At 35.0% G+C, this 17,497-nt stretch overlaps 1 protein-coding gene across 1 annotated transcript; it reads right to left on the bottom strand.

Annotated features, from left to right (window-relative positions):
• On the bottom strand, nt 1-17,459 carry LOC132546171 (myosin-2 heavy chain-like). The gene is made up of 12 exons (XM_060209879.1): nt 17,421-17,459; nt 14,958-15,129; nt 12,444-12,599; nt 8,528-8,793; nt 7,954-8,062; nt 6,757-6,848; nt 6,542-6,646; nt 4,509-4,613; nt 4,074-4,269; nt 3,258-3,380; nt 2,320-2,418; nt 1-1,426 (listed from the first exon to the last, which is right to left on the bottom strand). Exons 3-12 carry the CDS (start codon nt 12,576-12,578, stop codon nt 1,130-1,132), a joined length of 1,527 nt encoding a protein of 508 aa, XP_060065862.1. The 5' UTR covers nt 12,579-12,599; nt 14,958-15,129; nt 17,421-17,459; the 3' UTR covers nt 1-1,129.
• Nucleotides 17,460-17,497: the final 38 nt, after the last annotated feature.

The raw sequence follows: 17,497 nt of genomic DNA on the forward strand, positions 1-17,497 counted from the left end.
TTTTCAATATTAGCCATAAAACACAATATTATAATGTTATCTTTGATAAAAATGAAAATAAACCCAACAAACTAGCTGGCTAGCTGCATTTTGAAAGCATTAAATACTTAACATCTAGCTCCATAATAATACTAAATAACTTCAGGTTCAAATACCTTGAAGGCTTTCTATATTCAAATTGGAACACAAAATACAAGTTTCAAACATTTTGAAACTGGTTTTCTCCAACAGTAACACTGCTAACATGCTTTAACGAGAGCAAACTAAGTATGACGAATACATTGAGTGTATCACTTCTTCAAAAATTCTTGTAAAATATACAAAATTTATGTATAATTTAATCAAGAAAATAAATTACAATTCAATCTTATGATTTTTTATCAGATAATTATTATGTCCGGAACTGGATGTCAGTAATATTGATGTGAACTTTTAGTTTTAGGCCTAATCCATTGGCGGTTTGATTGTCTACCTATGAAAACATTAGTGAAATATTAAGTCTAGCAATACACCATTGTCACAGATGCTGGTTAAAAAATAGGTATCCAAGTATAAATACAACCATGGGTATATACTTCATACAAATAATGAAGTTACAATAAAGACGATTTCATTCCAGCATTAGGATGGTTAAGTTTACTTGCCTTAAAGACAAATATCACCACAACTTGTTATGCAAGAGTTTTTGACAAATCACTAATATTCATTATACCTAAGTGTCCGAAAATTTCAGTATTCCATGGTCTTGCTTCCAACACCAATATCACTTGCGCTGCTTTTGTATTCATAAACTTCAATAAAAAAATTTCTGGAAATGTTAAATTCAAATTGCGTTCTCTAAATAGAAAATAAATTTGTGTAGTAATATTCAAATAACACGTTCTTCCTTGAAATACACCAAAGGAATCATATGTGGCGATGTGATATATCAGCAGTAACAAACAGTAATAATGACAGAAGCTAGACATCCCTCTTGCAGCAAGCAAAAATCCAAGTCTTCTTCAAAGAAACAAGCAAAAAAGTTATGAAACAAAATATTACAACCATAATTATTAGCACATCCCAGTTGTGTTTTTGAAATGATATGATTTCCTTGAAAGGACGAATAAAGCATACTCTTGTGTGTAACTTATTCTGGTTTTTTTTTCATGCCTTGAGCTACTCCCTTGGCTAGCATGGGCCCACCTTTGTAAAGGTACAGGATGGGCCACACTACATAATTTAAACTATCTCCACCTTTTGTGTATGACCTAAGGCGGTCATGATCAAATTTCTCGCCGTGAGAGAATTCCCATTCAATGTGAACAGGTGGATCTTGCACTCGCATCATCCAGACGTACTTGACACTGTATTCAATGTACTCTTTACAAGCTTCAATTATTTTACCATCTATTTGGTATACCGTTTGTAGCCTTGACTTCATGACCTGTAAGAAATAGACAGAAATATACAGCTTTTTACATCATTTCTAGTAATATCAAAATCATGTTTTGTTGTTTGGATTAAAAACAATAAAAGGAGAAAGTAGAATTTAATTTATTTGTTTATTTACTGCTGTTTAAAAAAAACAGATTTAACTATGCTGCTTGCGTGCTATCATAGCCCTACTTCGTTCAACCGTAATCATCGTCAGGAAAATGATATCTTCAACCTTATTTAAACACTTTGATTGAGTCTAACTTCAGATAAGTCGAAATATTTTCTACAGCCCCTTAAATTTTGAGAGAATGAGTTTCCACTGTACTACAAAGGCATGGTGTTTTTACCATCCTGTTCCTCAAATATGTTTTTACTGAGCAAGAAAATCTCAACATTTGATAGAAAATGAATGCCAACCATAGTTTGACTATCAGTGTGCACAAGGAATGCATTCAAGAGGACTCGGACGAATACATTATATCAGGGTTTCTCAAGATATCTTCCTAAAAGTAAATGACTAACTGCCTGTGAAAACCTTTATCTTAGCAAAACGTTGATAGATCTCCTCCCCAGCAGTGACAGATTACATTTTTTTCTTATCAAATCCTTAATGAGCTTAGTTTGAGAGATCCCTACATCCAATCGACAGTGGGCAAACTGTGACAGATATATTTCTTACCCCGAACAGCACTGACCTAGCTTTATGACAGATCCCTTATTTCAAATGGGTTTTATTGTCAGATTCCCTACTTCAAACAACAATTGGCTAAATGTGACAGTTCTCTTCCCTCAATCAACAATTGGCTAAGAGACTCCGTACCTCAAACAACAGTGAGCTAAATATGACATGTATTTTTTTTACCTTAAACAAGAGCAGAATAACTGTGACAGATCCCTTACCTCAGTCAACAGTGGGCTAACAGTCTCACAGTGAGACTTGCGGTAATCCTTCAGTGGTTTGGTGATTTCTGTTGGTAATGCAGTCAACTTCCCATTGTTCTTAAACACAAAATTGAACATGCTATGAACGGTCTGTTAACCCCAGTCATTATCAAATTAGATTCCTAATTTCATAAAACCGTGAAGAAATATAACTGAAATATTTATACTTGTATCATATTTTTTTCAATTTTATTTTTTTTTTCTACCTATATAAATGACATGTCTAAAAATTTAGACCCGGTCTTCATCATTAAACTCAATTGGCAAATCATCTTGTAATGTACTTAAAGCACGAGATGAAATGTACTTGTGTTTTAAAAACAAAATAAATTTGTTTTATGCAGGAAACAAGTATATTATTTCCACTTTGTTTAAATATTTCTAGCTATACAAATAAACAATAATGACACAGACAGGACAAAAAAAATTGTATCATTTTTTGTCTTTATCTCACAATGCATGAAACATGTGATCACATTGTACATGGAAAATCTATGTTTGATTGAGAAAGAAATACACAAAATATATAACTAGGTCTCCCTGATTCAAGTAAAAAGAAATGGTGAGAGATTACATTTACTCTCTCAAGTTGACAACTGAAATAGTATATATTTTATCTCCCATTTTATATACATCCATTCAGCTAATTGATGAAGAAATGGCAGAGAGTGTTCTTTAACAGATCAAAATGGTCAAATACTGGCAATGATGATAAAATAAAACCCGATAAATTGTAGAAATCATGTCTTCCTAGAGGGGCTGGTCACCTCGAAAACTGATCAAACACTTCTTTGTTGTTCACATAGTCACTTCATTACATCACCCGTTATACTTTTGTGCTTGTACATAAACATGTATATGATATATGAATAGAAAAACAAAAAAAAAAATTATACCAGTAGAGATGACCTGGCAGTGCTTTGGAGGTTATCAATGTCCGGTACAGCAACGGGCAGTTCAAGGGAAGAAATAAAGTTTGTCTGGGCATCACCAGCTTCCTCAAAAGTTTCAAACACATTCTTAAAAAAACAATGTACAATTACATGCATAATCATAGAACCAGTATTCAGAATTTCACATAATAAAATCAAGGAGAAATAAAAATGACATAGAATAAATATGTGTATAATTTGTTTACAAACTTATATTAAATGTTTCACTGACAATCTTGATAAATTGTCTTCCGTTGTCTGTAATATCAACAACCTTTTGTTAACATAACGGTTAAAACATCGTAATAAAGGGAGTGCACTTATATTTTGATGCGTCTTATATGTGGATCAAATAAAAACATGCTAACAAAAACACAAAAACAAGCATCGCGTCTTATACTCGGGTGCGGCTTATAGCCAAGAAAAATGGTATGTATTTTCATCTTTTAATGTTTGATGCCCTATATTTAGGTAGACATTTGAACTAAAGCATGTGCATAAATTGTTTGATATGATAGTACATTACAACATAAAAAGTAAATTAAGGAATATGTGCATCAACAACAGTCACGTCTTTAGCAGTTTAAGCATCATTTCATCCCTATTAAAGCATATGCATTGTGTTTAACTATGATTTCACTAACTGTTATCAGTATCTTAGTAGTAACATACATACTTAATGTAGGTACACTCCACTGACCGACATGAACTGATGAGTATGCAACATTATAATAAGTATTTTGTTTAAGGATGATGTGAAAATAAGATTAGTCACCGTACCGTGATGATATCGAGAAGCACCTTTATTGCCTTCTCTTCATCCATGTATCGCTCCAAGTTCTCCATTGCATTTGTCCACTCATTATCATACAGTTCAGATACTTTCTCAGCTAGCTTCATTGGTCGGTTGGGGTCACTAAGGTCAGTGATGCCAGGGTTGTTGTCACGGAGCTTGTTACCAGCAACAGCACTAAGTCTGAGTATGGATATTCATTCATATATCTGACAATAAGTCTATGTTTGGTAATAAACCCAATATCATAAAGTTGTATTGTAATCACAATGATATCATATTTAGAGAGAAGGATTGAAAGACAATTACATGTGTTTAGTATGATAAATACAAACAACAATGTACATTTTCACAGATTATCAATCAATAGATCAACACAATTTCATCAGACCAAAATCTAAGGGACACAACTTAAATGTTACCTGAGCAATGCTTCGTCCTTGGCCTCTCTCTCTGATGATATGTTCCTCTGTAGCCTGTCAATGGTGTCACGTAAATTTTCCTCTTTTGACTGACTATGCCGCACACTGCAAATTACAAGGAGATATATGTTTTTATAAGTTATACTGACAACAGTGCTAAAGAGGAAAAGCATTACTAATGACTCATGGTCAGGGGTTGGAATATTATATAAAATCTCAAAGTTTTTCAAACTCTAGGGTACTGCGAAGGTTTAGTTCTGGTTGTAGTACTTCACAATATTTTACCGATCTATATTTTTTCGTTAGGACTTATAATATACAGGATTTTCTCCCTTTCTTTGACCATCAATTAATGTCCCCTCTTTTTCAATATGTAGGCCTCCAAAGAAAACTCCATATCATTTTTCATATCACGTATTGGAAGATGTAACAAGAGATCTCAGAAGGATCTTGGCGTCCATCATTGTTTGATCTTTATTTGATCTTTGCAGAAATAGCGATGATAATATTTACTTGCCAAATCCAAGATGGTCGTCTGGAAGTCATTTTGTTTTCTCTGATAAGTCCCAAAATCATTTTGACACAAGTAGAGACCAAAGGGAACATAAGTATGAAGTTTGAGAGAGATGCATTCAGCACTTCTTAAGAAATAAGGATAACAATCTTAACTAGGCAAAATCCAAGATGGCTGCCTGTTAGCCTTTTTTTTTTTTTTTTTTTATCAGTCCCAAACTCAAACAGGCATAACAAGGGACCAAAGGGCCCCTACACTTGAAGTTTGAAAAAGACATATGCTGTATTTCACAAGAAGTAGTGATAACAAACTTCCAAAATCAAAATTGACAAAGGCTGCCTATCAGCCATTGGCTTTTTCTGATCACTCCCAAAATCAAATGCACATCTATAGACAAAGGAAACTTACATATGAAATCTGAGAAAGATCTATCAAGCACTTCTCAAGAAATAACAATAATAAACTTTACATCTGATGATGGTGTGCTAAGAATAGACACACACAGTGTTAACATATAGGTATGTGGAACATGGATATTCTAACAGCCAAGGGTGGTAAAGAATTTTAGACAGAACAGCAGTTTTGTCAAGGTTCTGAACTATCTAAAATCAAGGGTAGAATATCCATAACATCATATACCTACATATGAACATCCACTTTTCTTCCATCTCTTTTATGAATATTTGGTAAACATAATTTGATCAAACATCTGCATGCAGACCTGAATATATTTTAAACTGAAGTTATATTTAGAAAGATGAGAAAAAAAGTACATCATACCATGGATACATCATAAATGTCAGTTTAAAAAAAAAACATAATCTTTTTATAACAGTTCTGTGTAATGATTTATTTTGTTGCTATCCCCATGTTTTGCAGTATTAATGCGAAATTATAAATATGAAAGGGGAATCCCCTACTTCAATCAAAAGGGGATTCAAGGCATTTTGTTACCCTGGACAGGTAAATCCATGCTTTTCCCCATATAAGATTTCCTTGTCTCACCATAGTGCATGACAGTGGAACTACTTTAATGAGGTCACACAAATACAATTTTTCGCCTCCTGCTGAAATCCTGTGTTATTCTCAAACTGAAAATCCTGTGTTATCAATGAGATTGAAAACCACCTTAATCCACAACTTATTACAAAAAATATTAAGAGCATTATTTTATCTAACTTTTTATTGTCATGTACACTAGAATTATATTTTGTGCAACATTAAATCACAATGCATGAAGTGTCTGAGGTGTAGGCCTTGTCGCTATTCATACACATGTTTGACAACTTAATAGTCTTCAGTCCCTCAGATTGAGACCCTCTATTTCATATTGAAGGAGGTGAAAGATTCTATTAATCTCACACTGGTAAAAGTATGGATAAGTCTGTCCTGGGTAAGAGGAAAGCGTATACCTTAAATATGGAGAGGTTGGAGAAAATTCTCCATGCTGGGTATAACTTATTTATATCCTATCCTTGTTAGTCATGCACTCTGTTAAGATGTACAGCTGGTATCATACCTGACCAGTGCCTCCTCTTTGGCTCGTCTCTCTGCAGACAATACCTGCTGAAGTCTGTCAAGTTGATCATACAGGTCCTTTTCCTTCACCTTACTTTGTTGCAGACTAAAATGCAATGGAATTTTTTTTTCAGGGACTCTTTGTCTATGTGTTAAGTTTACAAAAAGTATGTCACCAACAATTCTTTCCTATGTTTGTTTTTTATTTGATTTTACCTGCGTTGAATTTCTTCTCTTTGTTGACGCTCAGTTTTCATAGACCTATCCAATTCTTGGCATTGGCTTTTCAATTTGTCAATCTCTTGATGGTAACTTAACGAAAAGAAACAGGAATAAAGTCAATTATGCTTTAACATGTGCAGAGCCAGCTATATCATTTCACAGCAATACAGATATATCCAACTCCAAAGATTCTTTAAATAATCAGAGGTGATATACAGCAACCGCGACAAGTTAAAGAAAATAGTTAAAATATCTCATCTTGAAGGAAAACGAACTTCACCAATCTCTGAACCAAAGTTTTGACAATCCTGGTAACATACTATAAAAAAATAATCCACAGACAATGCACAGGTTCCTTATGATATGTGTAAAAATTCACCAATATCAACCTACAAAGATTTCTAGTATTTCGGACTTTTTCAACAAAGGGGCATAACTCTAAAAGAAAGGCTTAAAATGAAAAGAAAGTTAAGATTCAACCAATAGAGGTACATGTAATCGTATGATTAAAATATGTGTAAAGTTTCGTTGAAATAGACACAAACAGTTTACTTGTTGGTTTCTGTGAAGGGGCATAACTCTGAAAAGAAAGTCATGCAGAAGGAAAATATTATCACAAGATGCACAACTTCTGGGAGGTGTACATTCTGCAATTCTGATGTCAGTTGTTGACAACAGTAAACATCATAGATTAACGCTGAATCATTTGCCTGATAACTCAGAACCTTCCAACGTCCTATAGTTTATTCAGCAAAATTCTTTCTAAGTGGTAATAGTGGTGAAGTTAAATTGTCACTATACATATGTATTTATGCATTAAAACAAAGAAGATGGAGCCAACACCAGGTAAATGTATTAGTAGTTGGATGATATTTCCTCAGTCCTCTCCGTCTCGATACCCGGAAGTATGCATGGTGATTGGAGGATAAATAAGACTATTAAAATGTAGAAGCCAATCACAACAGGCGAAGCGGTATGATTCCTAAATTTATTACTGTAGTCCAGATTTGCCCTCTCGGGCTTTTTCATGACACGATTTAACACTGAAAAGTTTATCCCTAAAGTACATAAAGATGAGGAGACCTTTCCACAATCATGACGTTTGTAATGAATTTATCGTATTAAAAGTTATAATAAGCTATTTTTTGAGTCCTGAAGAAGCCCGAGAGAGCAAAACCCATCATCAACAATAAATTTATGTATTGTGGCATCACTGGTCTCCATCTGTTTCTTGTATCTGGCAGCCTCATCTCTTGCTTTGTCCAATGTCGCTGTAGCATTCGTTCGAAAATCTGACAAACTGGATAGATTAATCAAGATGATCAAAAAAACTAATAATACTTAATTCAAACTGATAACAAATTTTTCTGCATTTTTAAGGTTTCGAAAGTGAATTCAATTTGAAGATTCCAGATAAATGCCAAAGGAAAATTACTTTTGACACTTAAAAGTTTAGATATATGTGTGGATGTTTGATAAAATGAACAGAATTTAAAGTTGAATTTTTTGGATTTTAAAGGAGAAAAAATTGAGTTACGTGTTTTGATAAATAGAAGTTATGAAATATATATCGTAATTGGTTTTCACAAATGCACTACATCTTGGTATGAAATTGATTAATATAAAACGGATCTGTGTGTCGCACATTGAAATTCCTCCAAGCTTTTGAATCTGCTGTTTTTAATGACATCTGTAAAAAGTCAAAGAGCCCCGATAAGGTCGTTATGTCATCTTATACAGAATCAAATTATTAACATGGACTTACGACTTATTTTCGTCAAGAAGTATTTCACATTTCTTCTTCAGATCCGCAATTTCCTTTTGAAGAGCTTCGTAGTTGCCACTTTCCCTTCTTGCATTCTGAGTGTTACTCTCTTGACGATGGATCGGAGTACGAGAAGGACCTCGACGATCAATACTTCCTTCTTTCCTTGGACGCTTTGAGTCATCTGATTCTATCTTGTGCTCATATTCAGGTTCGGCATGACGTTTTGGCATTTTGTCTGGTGATTGTGGTCTACCTTTTCTAGGCTGCAACAGGACAGTTAATATCCTTATTCTATATATATAGTTTAAATGATCTTAGTACGAGCAAAATTGTAGATCAGAAATAGTATGAATAACCTGCAGACTAAAACAAGTAATATTCCTCCGGCTGGTATATGACTTTTCTCCTTATTTTCTCTTCTTTCATCTGATTTGTTCTATCATTTGTTTACATGTTAAAAGACTGATGAAATATCAAATGGTAACAGCATGCGAGAATGGAAACCTATGCAATTATCATGATAGATTTGAGAAAGATTTTCATCAGACTCAATATCACAACATGCACAAGGAACTTTGGGAGCCTTAAAAATTTAAATGACAAATAAGAGAAAGATCCATCCGTACAGGCATATACATAGGTCTCTGCTGTAAAGTTACCTTTAAATGGTTTTGGCCATAATTTTTCATAACCCCTTATGTCAGTCTAAAATGATGAAATAATATATATATTTTATATCTCCGAAACTCATGAGCCAAAATTATACAAAAAATATTGAACACCTTTATAGTCATATTTCATGTTATGCATCAAAAAGTTATTTCATAAAAGTAACATTTGTTACATCTGAGATGTTATGAAATACAGGTTAAATGGATTATCGCCAACTCACGACCTTTGATGCAATTTTTCTATAAATTAGGTTTTATTTAAACAGTTTCATTTGCTCAAATTTCTGTATAACAATATACAGTGTTTTGTTAAAGTTGAAAATTTCACTTTTTCAATCATTAGTAGTGGAAACAGTTCAGTGAAGATGTGGACCATGTTGTACCACTAGTCTACCGAACCAGTGTCCCTCGAGGACAAGACTCCTACACCCATCCATCAATAGCCATTCAAAACATCAACACTGTACAATGGAAGAACACCTCATCTTCATCAGAGTATGAGGAGGAGGATGACACAGACCACAGAATCAACTCTAATGAGAAACAAAAAATTCCAAGGAATTGATCAACTGAATGAATGGGTTGTGTCGGATGGATATTGTGAACCAGGAAATGAGGGACCAGTGAAAGCATGGCTACAGGAAGGGACAAGCCCCTTTACAAGAGGAACTGTTTACATGCTATGAAGGCTTTGTGGTTAAGGAGGCAATGTCTGGCCCTCAAAGAGGGTGTGTTGTATCATGTCCTGCTGGGCAACAAGTGGCCCCAGGTGATACTTCCTTTTTCTGCAGGGAAATCGCCTTAATCTGTGCCCATGACAACTATGTGGGAGGACATCTAGGGGAGCACAAAATATACACAAAGTTAAAAGATTGGACTCCAAGCTCCTACTCAATCCGCACAGAATGTAGCTTACAGCCAAGTAAAAAACATCAGGTAGCTCTCTGCAGATCCACACAGATCAGGGAACTAATTTCAGCAATCAACTTTTCTCAGAGTTATGTGAACTACTTCAGAACACCAAAACCCGCACAACTCCCTACAATCCTTCCTCAAATGAAGAAGTTGAACGGCTTAACCGAACAGTTCTTCAAATCATATGATATTGTATCAATCGTAAAGATGATACATGGCACTATTACTCTAATCAAGATGGTGTTCAACGCCACTGAACACAGAGGAATAGGGTTCCACCCAAACATGATAATGTTGGAAGAGAAACAGCCACTGGACTTGTTATTAGGGGCACCAAGTCCATTATACAGAGAGCACCCTGCAACTATGGTCAACAACATTTCGGGTTTATACATTCATACTTATAGCACGCCTCCCATATATAAAAAGGAAAAGAGGGACCATCCCTTGGAGATACCTTATAATTAACACTAGGTTAGTTAGGACGAAGGGTTGATGGATCTCTGGGTATTAGGTTCGGGCTAGTAGAGCCTGTGTGAAGGCCTGGACTCAAAAAGCTTGTGGGTCAGTTCACCTTTAGCCTAGGAGGGGGACTCAGCTACGCCAAGTGGGCAGTTTTGACAACCTGCTCTTCATAGTGACTCTGATGATTTAAAACACTGGATGTGGCCAGTATCAGGGGTAGTAAGACCCATGTATTTGCATCTGTTGAAACAAATCATACAAAGTCATTACACATGGAACAGGCCACCAACCTGGGCAGTTCCCATGAAAAATCCACATATTAGGTGTAACCACCCATTGACCTCGGGTTTTGGGTGCAGCTATAAACTGTGCCTAAGACCAAAACCCTATGAGCTTAAGGGGGCTTGACACTTCACTTCACCTCTTTGAGGTTTGACATCCCCGAAACATTTGTCACAAACATATCAAATCAAACAAGCTTGCCATCCTGGAAAGGCCTCCTGTGAACACCTTCAATCCTCATGGAAGAGGCCTTCATAAAGCGGGAAGGAATGTAGTGAAAACCGAGGGAAATGATCTCCCCCTGGTTGTCACCACTGACACTAGGTGACGTTGACAATGTGAGATCTCATGGAGCTCCTGTGACAGTTTGGCGCAAAACCCCATGACAGCGCTCTCTTGACTCTTGACTAGAAAACTGTGCAGACACGGCCACTAAAAATGAGTAATATCACTGTACCATTTGTTGGCTGGGAGCTGGGAGCAACCGTATAGGTTCCTGTGTGAATACACACACAGGATATTTCTACAGTATTGTGAAAAAACAGAATCATATGAAAAGTGTTAGCCTTCTACACTACTGTTTGCATTCATTTGAAGTAACTCTGACATCAAATAAACCATGTGACTGGTCAGGTGGTCACCTCATCAAATATCTCACTCATGCATAACAAGTACTTTCAACCGCCAAAAGACAGATAGCAAGACATTTTTGAGTGGTGCCATATTGGTGGTGGTGCCATTTCAATTATGACATAACAGAATTTAATAAAAGCCAAAATCATGGCTAAAACTCTTTGAAAATAATTTTTAAAATACTTTTCAGGAAAAAAAAATCCAACCAACTATTGTATGATCTTCATTTGGTCACAAGCTGCCTGTCTGCCATTTTTGGATAAGATGAAGAATTACATATGCAAAACTACATTGGTACTAAGGGGAGTTTTCATATCAAATCTGAGAAAGCTCCATGGAGAATACTCATGATCAATTTCAAGAAACAGCAATAACAAATTTCAACATCCAAAATCCAATATGGCTGCTATTCAGCCATTTTCTTTTTCTTATCATTCAAAGAATTTAATATTTTTGACAAGGATCTAAGGGGAGTGACACAGTAAATCTGAGAAAGATTCATTCTGCTCTTCTCCAGAAATAACAATGTTCAACTATTAAAATCCAACATAGCTGCATGCAATCATTTAGTCCCCAAATTGAACATGCACAATTAACTAGGCAGCAAATGGAACCTTTGAAAAGAAATTCAAGAAAGATCCATATATTTCTCATTATAATCATACTAAAATATTGTTGTCATAATTAAAGGTGGCTGCATGCCTTACAGCCATGTTAACTATCTGATCTATTCCAAAAAATAAACAATGAAAACTTGGGACAATAAATGATAAGAAAATGAATTATGAAATTTGAGATGTTTTGTTTTCATTTAAGAAATAGTGATGACAAGAATTATTTTTAAGGATGAAAAAGACAACAGATGAACCATGGACTACTTGCAATCTGAAGAGCCCTCCACCTGATGATGGTGGACTAAAAATAGATGTTAGCCAAAACTTTATTACCTGATCTCCTAAGCGATCCTTTAGCCTTTCAATTTCTAATTCAGCTTCCTCGAGGCAATATTCTGCTTCCTCTTTGTCGCGGGTGATTCTATTGAGGCGAGCTTTCAAGTCATCCACCTCAGTTGATTTTGTCATTGGCCATGGCAAGTCAAGTTTCTTTAATATCAAAAAATCATCAATCTACAATCTTGTCAAGTGTCATTTGTACCAAGTTATTTCATAAAACTACCATGCAGGTATATAACGATACATACAAGACTACACAATGTCATATATTTTTACTTTTACAACAACTAAGAAAAGTTAGTGGCAACATATGATGTGGCAAATTAATGGTTAAGATTTATCACAATGACACAACAGAATCTTGAAATTCTGTCTATAAATGGTATATGACACTGTTGTTCCAGACTAGGCTGCCTCCCATAGTAATTTCATTATAACCAAAGGGCATAGGTGGTAGGTTTGGTAGGTTTTTGCTCTCTGTCCTATTAACAAGCAGGGTCATTTAAGGATGTACAAGGTTTTGGGTGGTGGAGGAAAGTAGGACTTCTTTAGCTTACGGTCTGTAGCTGGCAACTGACCCATGTAGACTTTGAACTTGTGACCCAAAGGTGGAGAGCTTAAGTGCTAAAGATGGTCAGATACTTTTTCGACTCAGCCACCATGGTCCCTGTACAATAAAGACATTTTTGATGGCCACCAGATAAAGATACATGTACTTTTTTCTCATCTTCCAGTCAACTCAGCAGCCTGATTTGGGGAGCACTATAGTGCTGGAAATGTTGCGTATAATCACAGCTTCAGCTGTAACAATGCTCCCTGGGAGTTAAGAAAGATTCTAACCCTATACTAAATGTCCTGATAAGTACAGACATGTTTCTGTGATAAAAAGAGGTAAATAAGAACCTTAGATCATCGTAATTATTCCCTAAATCAGATAATATCAATGAAATCAAATGACAAGAGGGACCCATATAAAATGACTATCACTTCAAAATATGACTTTATTTATCTTTTACCTCATTTTGTAACAAATCTAACAGGGAAAACACTGGAAGAGCTATGGGCAATTTCCAGCATTTGTGAGTGAATGTCAAAAACAAGAGATCCCAGAGAGAGATCTTGGCGCCCACTATTGTTTGATCTTTTTTGTTCTTTAAAAGTTTAATAATTTCCCTTCTAGTAAATTTCATATTTCCTCTCTTTTTGCTCTTAATTATAAAAAAATTTCAAAATTTTTTCCAAGAAATAGCAATTATAATCAAACAACATCCTGTCAGCCATATTTGTTTTTTCTAATCAGTCGCAAATGTAAAAGTGCACAACTAGGGACCAAGAGAAATTAATATATTATGAAGTTTGAGAAAGATTCATTCAAAACTTCTTAAGAAATAGCAATAACAAAACTTTCATTGTAAAAATCCAAGATGGATGCCTGTTGGCCATTGTGTCCCATACTAAAATCAAACAGGCACAACTAGAAACCATGGTAAATTTACATGAAATTTGAAAGCAAGTAGTTCTGCATTGATTAGGTGTAAGGGAATCACAATCACAAGAAGTAATATTGCAACACACACACAAACTGCAAGGCAATCAATGGAACAAATCAAATCATGTCAGACCAAATTTCACCTAGTTTTTTATGTTAGTTTCCTTTAACTTTCTAAAGAAACTCAAGGCACACGGGCCTTAACAGTCATCTGACTACAAAAACTTTCAGCAGGGAAAAGGGTTATTTTTTCTACTTTGAATGAAATCTTACTAAGAAGCTGTTTTCCATGATGCAGATGGTAGTTCTAGTGAGGAGTAGGAAACTGTAACAAGTGTTACCTATTTTTTGACAGAAAACTTGGAGCTCAATCCAACTGGTGAATCTGGTGAAGAAGTTTGAAATAGGTGTTGCACAAGAAAACTGTGATTGTTCAATCATGTTACAAAATAGCCTTCCTGGAAGATGCATCGAAGTTTTGACAAGGTAAAAAAGTAACAACACTTTTTTGACTACCTTTCCTTAACATTCCCACCAATGTTTAGCTCAATGGCACCATTGGAACTGGAGGAGAAGTTTAAAATCTGTTTTTCAATATGGCGGCCGTGGCGGCCATCTTGGATTTCAGACAAACCTAAAAAAATAACAACACTTGGTCAGGACAACCTCAGGATCATTTCATGCAAGTTTCAGCTCAATCCCACAGGTAGAACTTAAGAAGAAGTTTGAATTGAAATGTCAAAAGTTTACGCATGGCAGACAGTGCTTGACGGACAAAGCATGATGGCTATAACAAATTCTAACTGTTGAAAATCCAACATTGCTGCCCCCGTGCCATTGTTTTTCTGATCAGTCCCAAATGAAATGGAAAAAATACATTGATAATGATAACTATTTATTGACTGACTATTGAAAAATGATAATTTGAACAGCAAACTATTAGATGCAGGTGGGCTAAAAGAAAAAGAAAATTCATAACAGGTAAGCATGTACCAGTATATTTATGTAGCTACTTTTACCTTTCTAAATTGGTCAGCTGCACAAAGTAACTTTTCGGCCCTAGTTTGATATTCTGGATCCCATTGCTCATAATACTTGTCCTTTTCCCATTGTCTATGCGCCTCCTTACAGGCTTTGCTGGCTGCTTTTATGTCATTCAAAGTTTTATGGATCTCATCAGCATCAACCTCCCTATATACAAACGAATCACATAAAAATGTTAAATATGTGCTCTAAAATCTATGCAAGGAAAACTCATCAGCTTTGTAACTAACAGTTGTAAACTTTATATGGCTGTTTTTGTACAGGTTACTTAAACAGTCTCAAACTGTGCAGCATTCCCCTTAGTCAAGCAGCATAGTGAGTTCATACTGAGTATAGCTCTAGCCCCAACAACAGATACACTACCTCTCCCTAACATCTGAAAATGGTACAGTTATTTGTTTGAAAAGAACTTGTGTGACCTATGATATGCTGTAAATATTTATAAATATATCAAAGGCTCAGGAGAATTATCTGCTATAAAGTTATCCCTTTCAGAAGCTGTACAAATTAGTTCTTTGACTTTTTATCAAAGTGATGGACATAGGACCACCCAATCAATTATAGACCTTTACATTTCTTGTATATCTGTTGGTTTTGATACCAAGTCAACAGTCAGGGTTATGTAGAAGTGTAAATGAACAACATGCTGAAAGATGTCTTGCCGGGGTCACAACTACAAAAGCACAAGATAATCCAAAGAAACAGAATCCTTCGACAGGTTTCTGTTGAAGTTATCTCCCTTAAATTAATGTGTTTCAGAAGTGTTGCTTTGCTGTGATAACTGCAAGCATGGACTGGGATATAGATACATAAGACTGCGCTGCAAGTATCGACTAATAATCTTATCTTCTCCAATAAAGTTAATGGTACACATGTATTACTGATTGCCTGTATTTGTTAATATCTCTAGACCAATAGTTAGAAGCTGTTTAAGTGCATCATCAATACTTCAGGAGTTACACTCAATTTCGCTCTCTGAACCCATGGAACATTTCATAGCAAAATTGAAAGCACAAGTGCAGTAATTGATTGGTTTAGAGTCAGTTCCAGGAAAGAAATTATGACCAGTCACAGGCTGATACACTCCTTTGAAGAATATAATAGAGAGACACCCAACTTCAAAAAACCGTTATTACATACTGTTATGGGACCTCAAGATTTATTTGATATATATCAATCAAATTAATCATATCAACAGGTGTCACACGTGGAATCTTCAAATTTGCCATGACATGTTCTAGCTGTGCAGAGAGTGATATTGACCCCTGGAGTATCAAGGATGGTTTCAGTGATATCACAGTCTTATGGATATATCAAAGTTTTTGAATGATTTTACAAACTCATTTTATGATGTCATAAATTAAAATCAATCTAAGTAATTATATCACTAAGTCATGATTTCACAAATCTGAATTAGTATCACTATTCATTTAATGCTTTCATTACTTATCAATCATTCCAATAAGTGGATCAAGTGATATATTTCATCTGAATTTTCTGATTTGAATTATATCATTTGTAAATTAATCAAATTCATCACTAATGACATTTTTGTGATGTCATTATAAATATCAAATGATATTGTTAAATATCCCCATCTTTCAAATATCATTTTTATCTTCTGAACTAAAATGAAATCATAAATTGTCAATGAATAACTGATCATATATTTTTTTTCATAAAGTGATATTAGTCATTCCAATAAAGGCACACATATCATTTATTTGACACCATTCAAATTAATACCAATAAACTGCTTTAGTGACAATCAGCACATATATATCAGTTAATAATTGAATGATAACCCCTACTTTTTTTAATGTTTTGCCTGTTACAAACTGTAAAATACATGAAAACACAAGTTGGATATTGATCATGTTGAGATACAATGATGAACGGTTATCTGCACGGTTACCCTGGCCTTCCTTAAACATGGATTGAGGCAGGGTGCTATGTTAATCGAGTGCCATAAGGTGTGCAATCAAGTGCGAACTGCTGACACGTAAAATGTCAGCATTCCTTGTCTGCTGAAAGGACAAGAGGCTGTAATCGTGAATGTTAATAAATAAATAGATAAGTAAATATATTGATTTCAGCAGAGCTAGAAAGTTCGGTTGCAGTTTTTTCTTTCGTGATGGCACGTTGGTTTCCCCTTTGGGTTTTAGTTCCCTTTTCGGTATTGTAAAAGCGAACGTGCAGTATTTACTTATAGGGGAGCTAACTCCGTTATTAAGTTATTTACAAGTACACACACGTGGAGCTGGTTTTAGATGGATACCAATGCAATGCAGTCAATATAAATAATTACTTAATCGTTATAACTATAATTACGAGTGGAAGCTAATTGATATTTCATTTAAGAAAACACACTATCCTGCTTCCGATAACGAAAGTAGAATTTCTTTCATATCGAAAGTAGGAAGTATATATCCTCCTACCTCGGGCTAAGCTTCTTGTTTCTCCTTTTACTGTCACGACGATTGCGATTGAATGACTTCCGTAACCCGCTCATAAC

This window comes from Ylistrum balloti, unplaced genomic scaffold, assembly GCF_031769215.1.
Source record: "Ylistrum balloti isolate Yb309-2 unplaced genomic scaffold, AGI_CSIRO_Ybal_v1 Utg369876, whole genome shotgun sequence".
NCBI lineage: Eukaryota > Metazoa > Mollusca > Bivalvia > Pectinida > Pectinidae > Ylistrum > Ylistrum balloti.

What these genes read in the sequence shown, in the direction of transcription:
- LOC132546171 (XM_060209879.1), bottom strand. Translation starts at nt 12,578, where the DNA reads ATGACAAAATCAACTGAGGTGGATGACTTGAAAGCTCGCCTCAATAGA. An exon ending in ATGCCACAATACATAAATTT is followed by an intron (nt 6,849 to 7,953) that starts ATTGTTGATGAT and finishes TCGTTAAGTTAC; the next exon opens with CATCAAGAGATTGACAAATT. An exon ending in AAGGACGAAGCATTGCTCAG is followed by an intron (nt 4,270 to 4,508) that starts GTAACATTTAAG and finishes ATCCATACTCAG; the next exon opens with ACTTAGTGCTGTTGCTGGTA.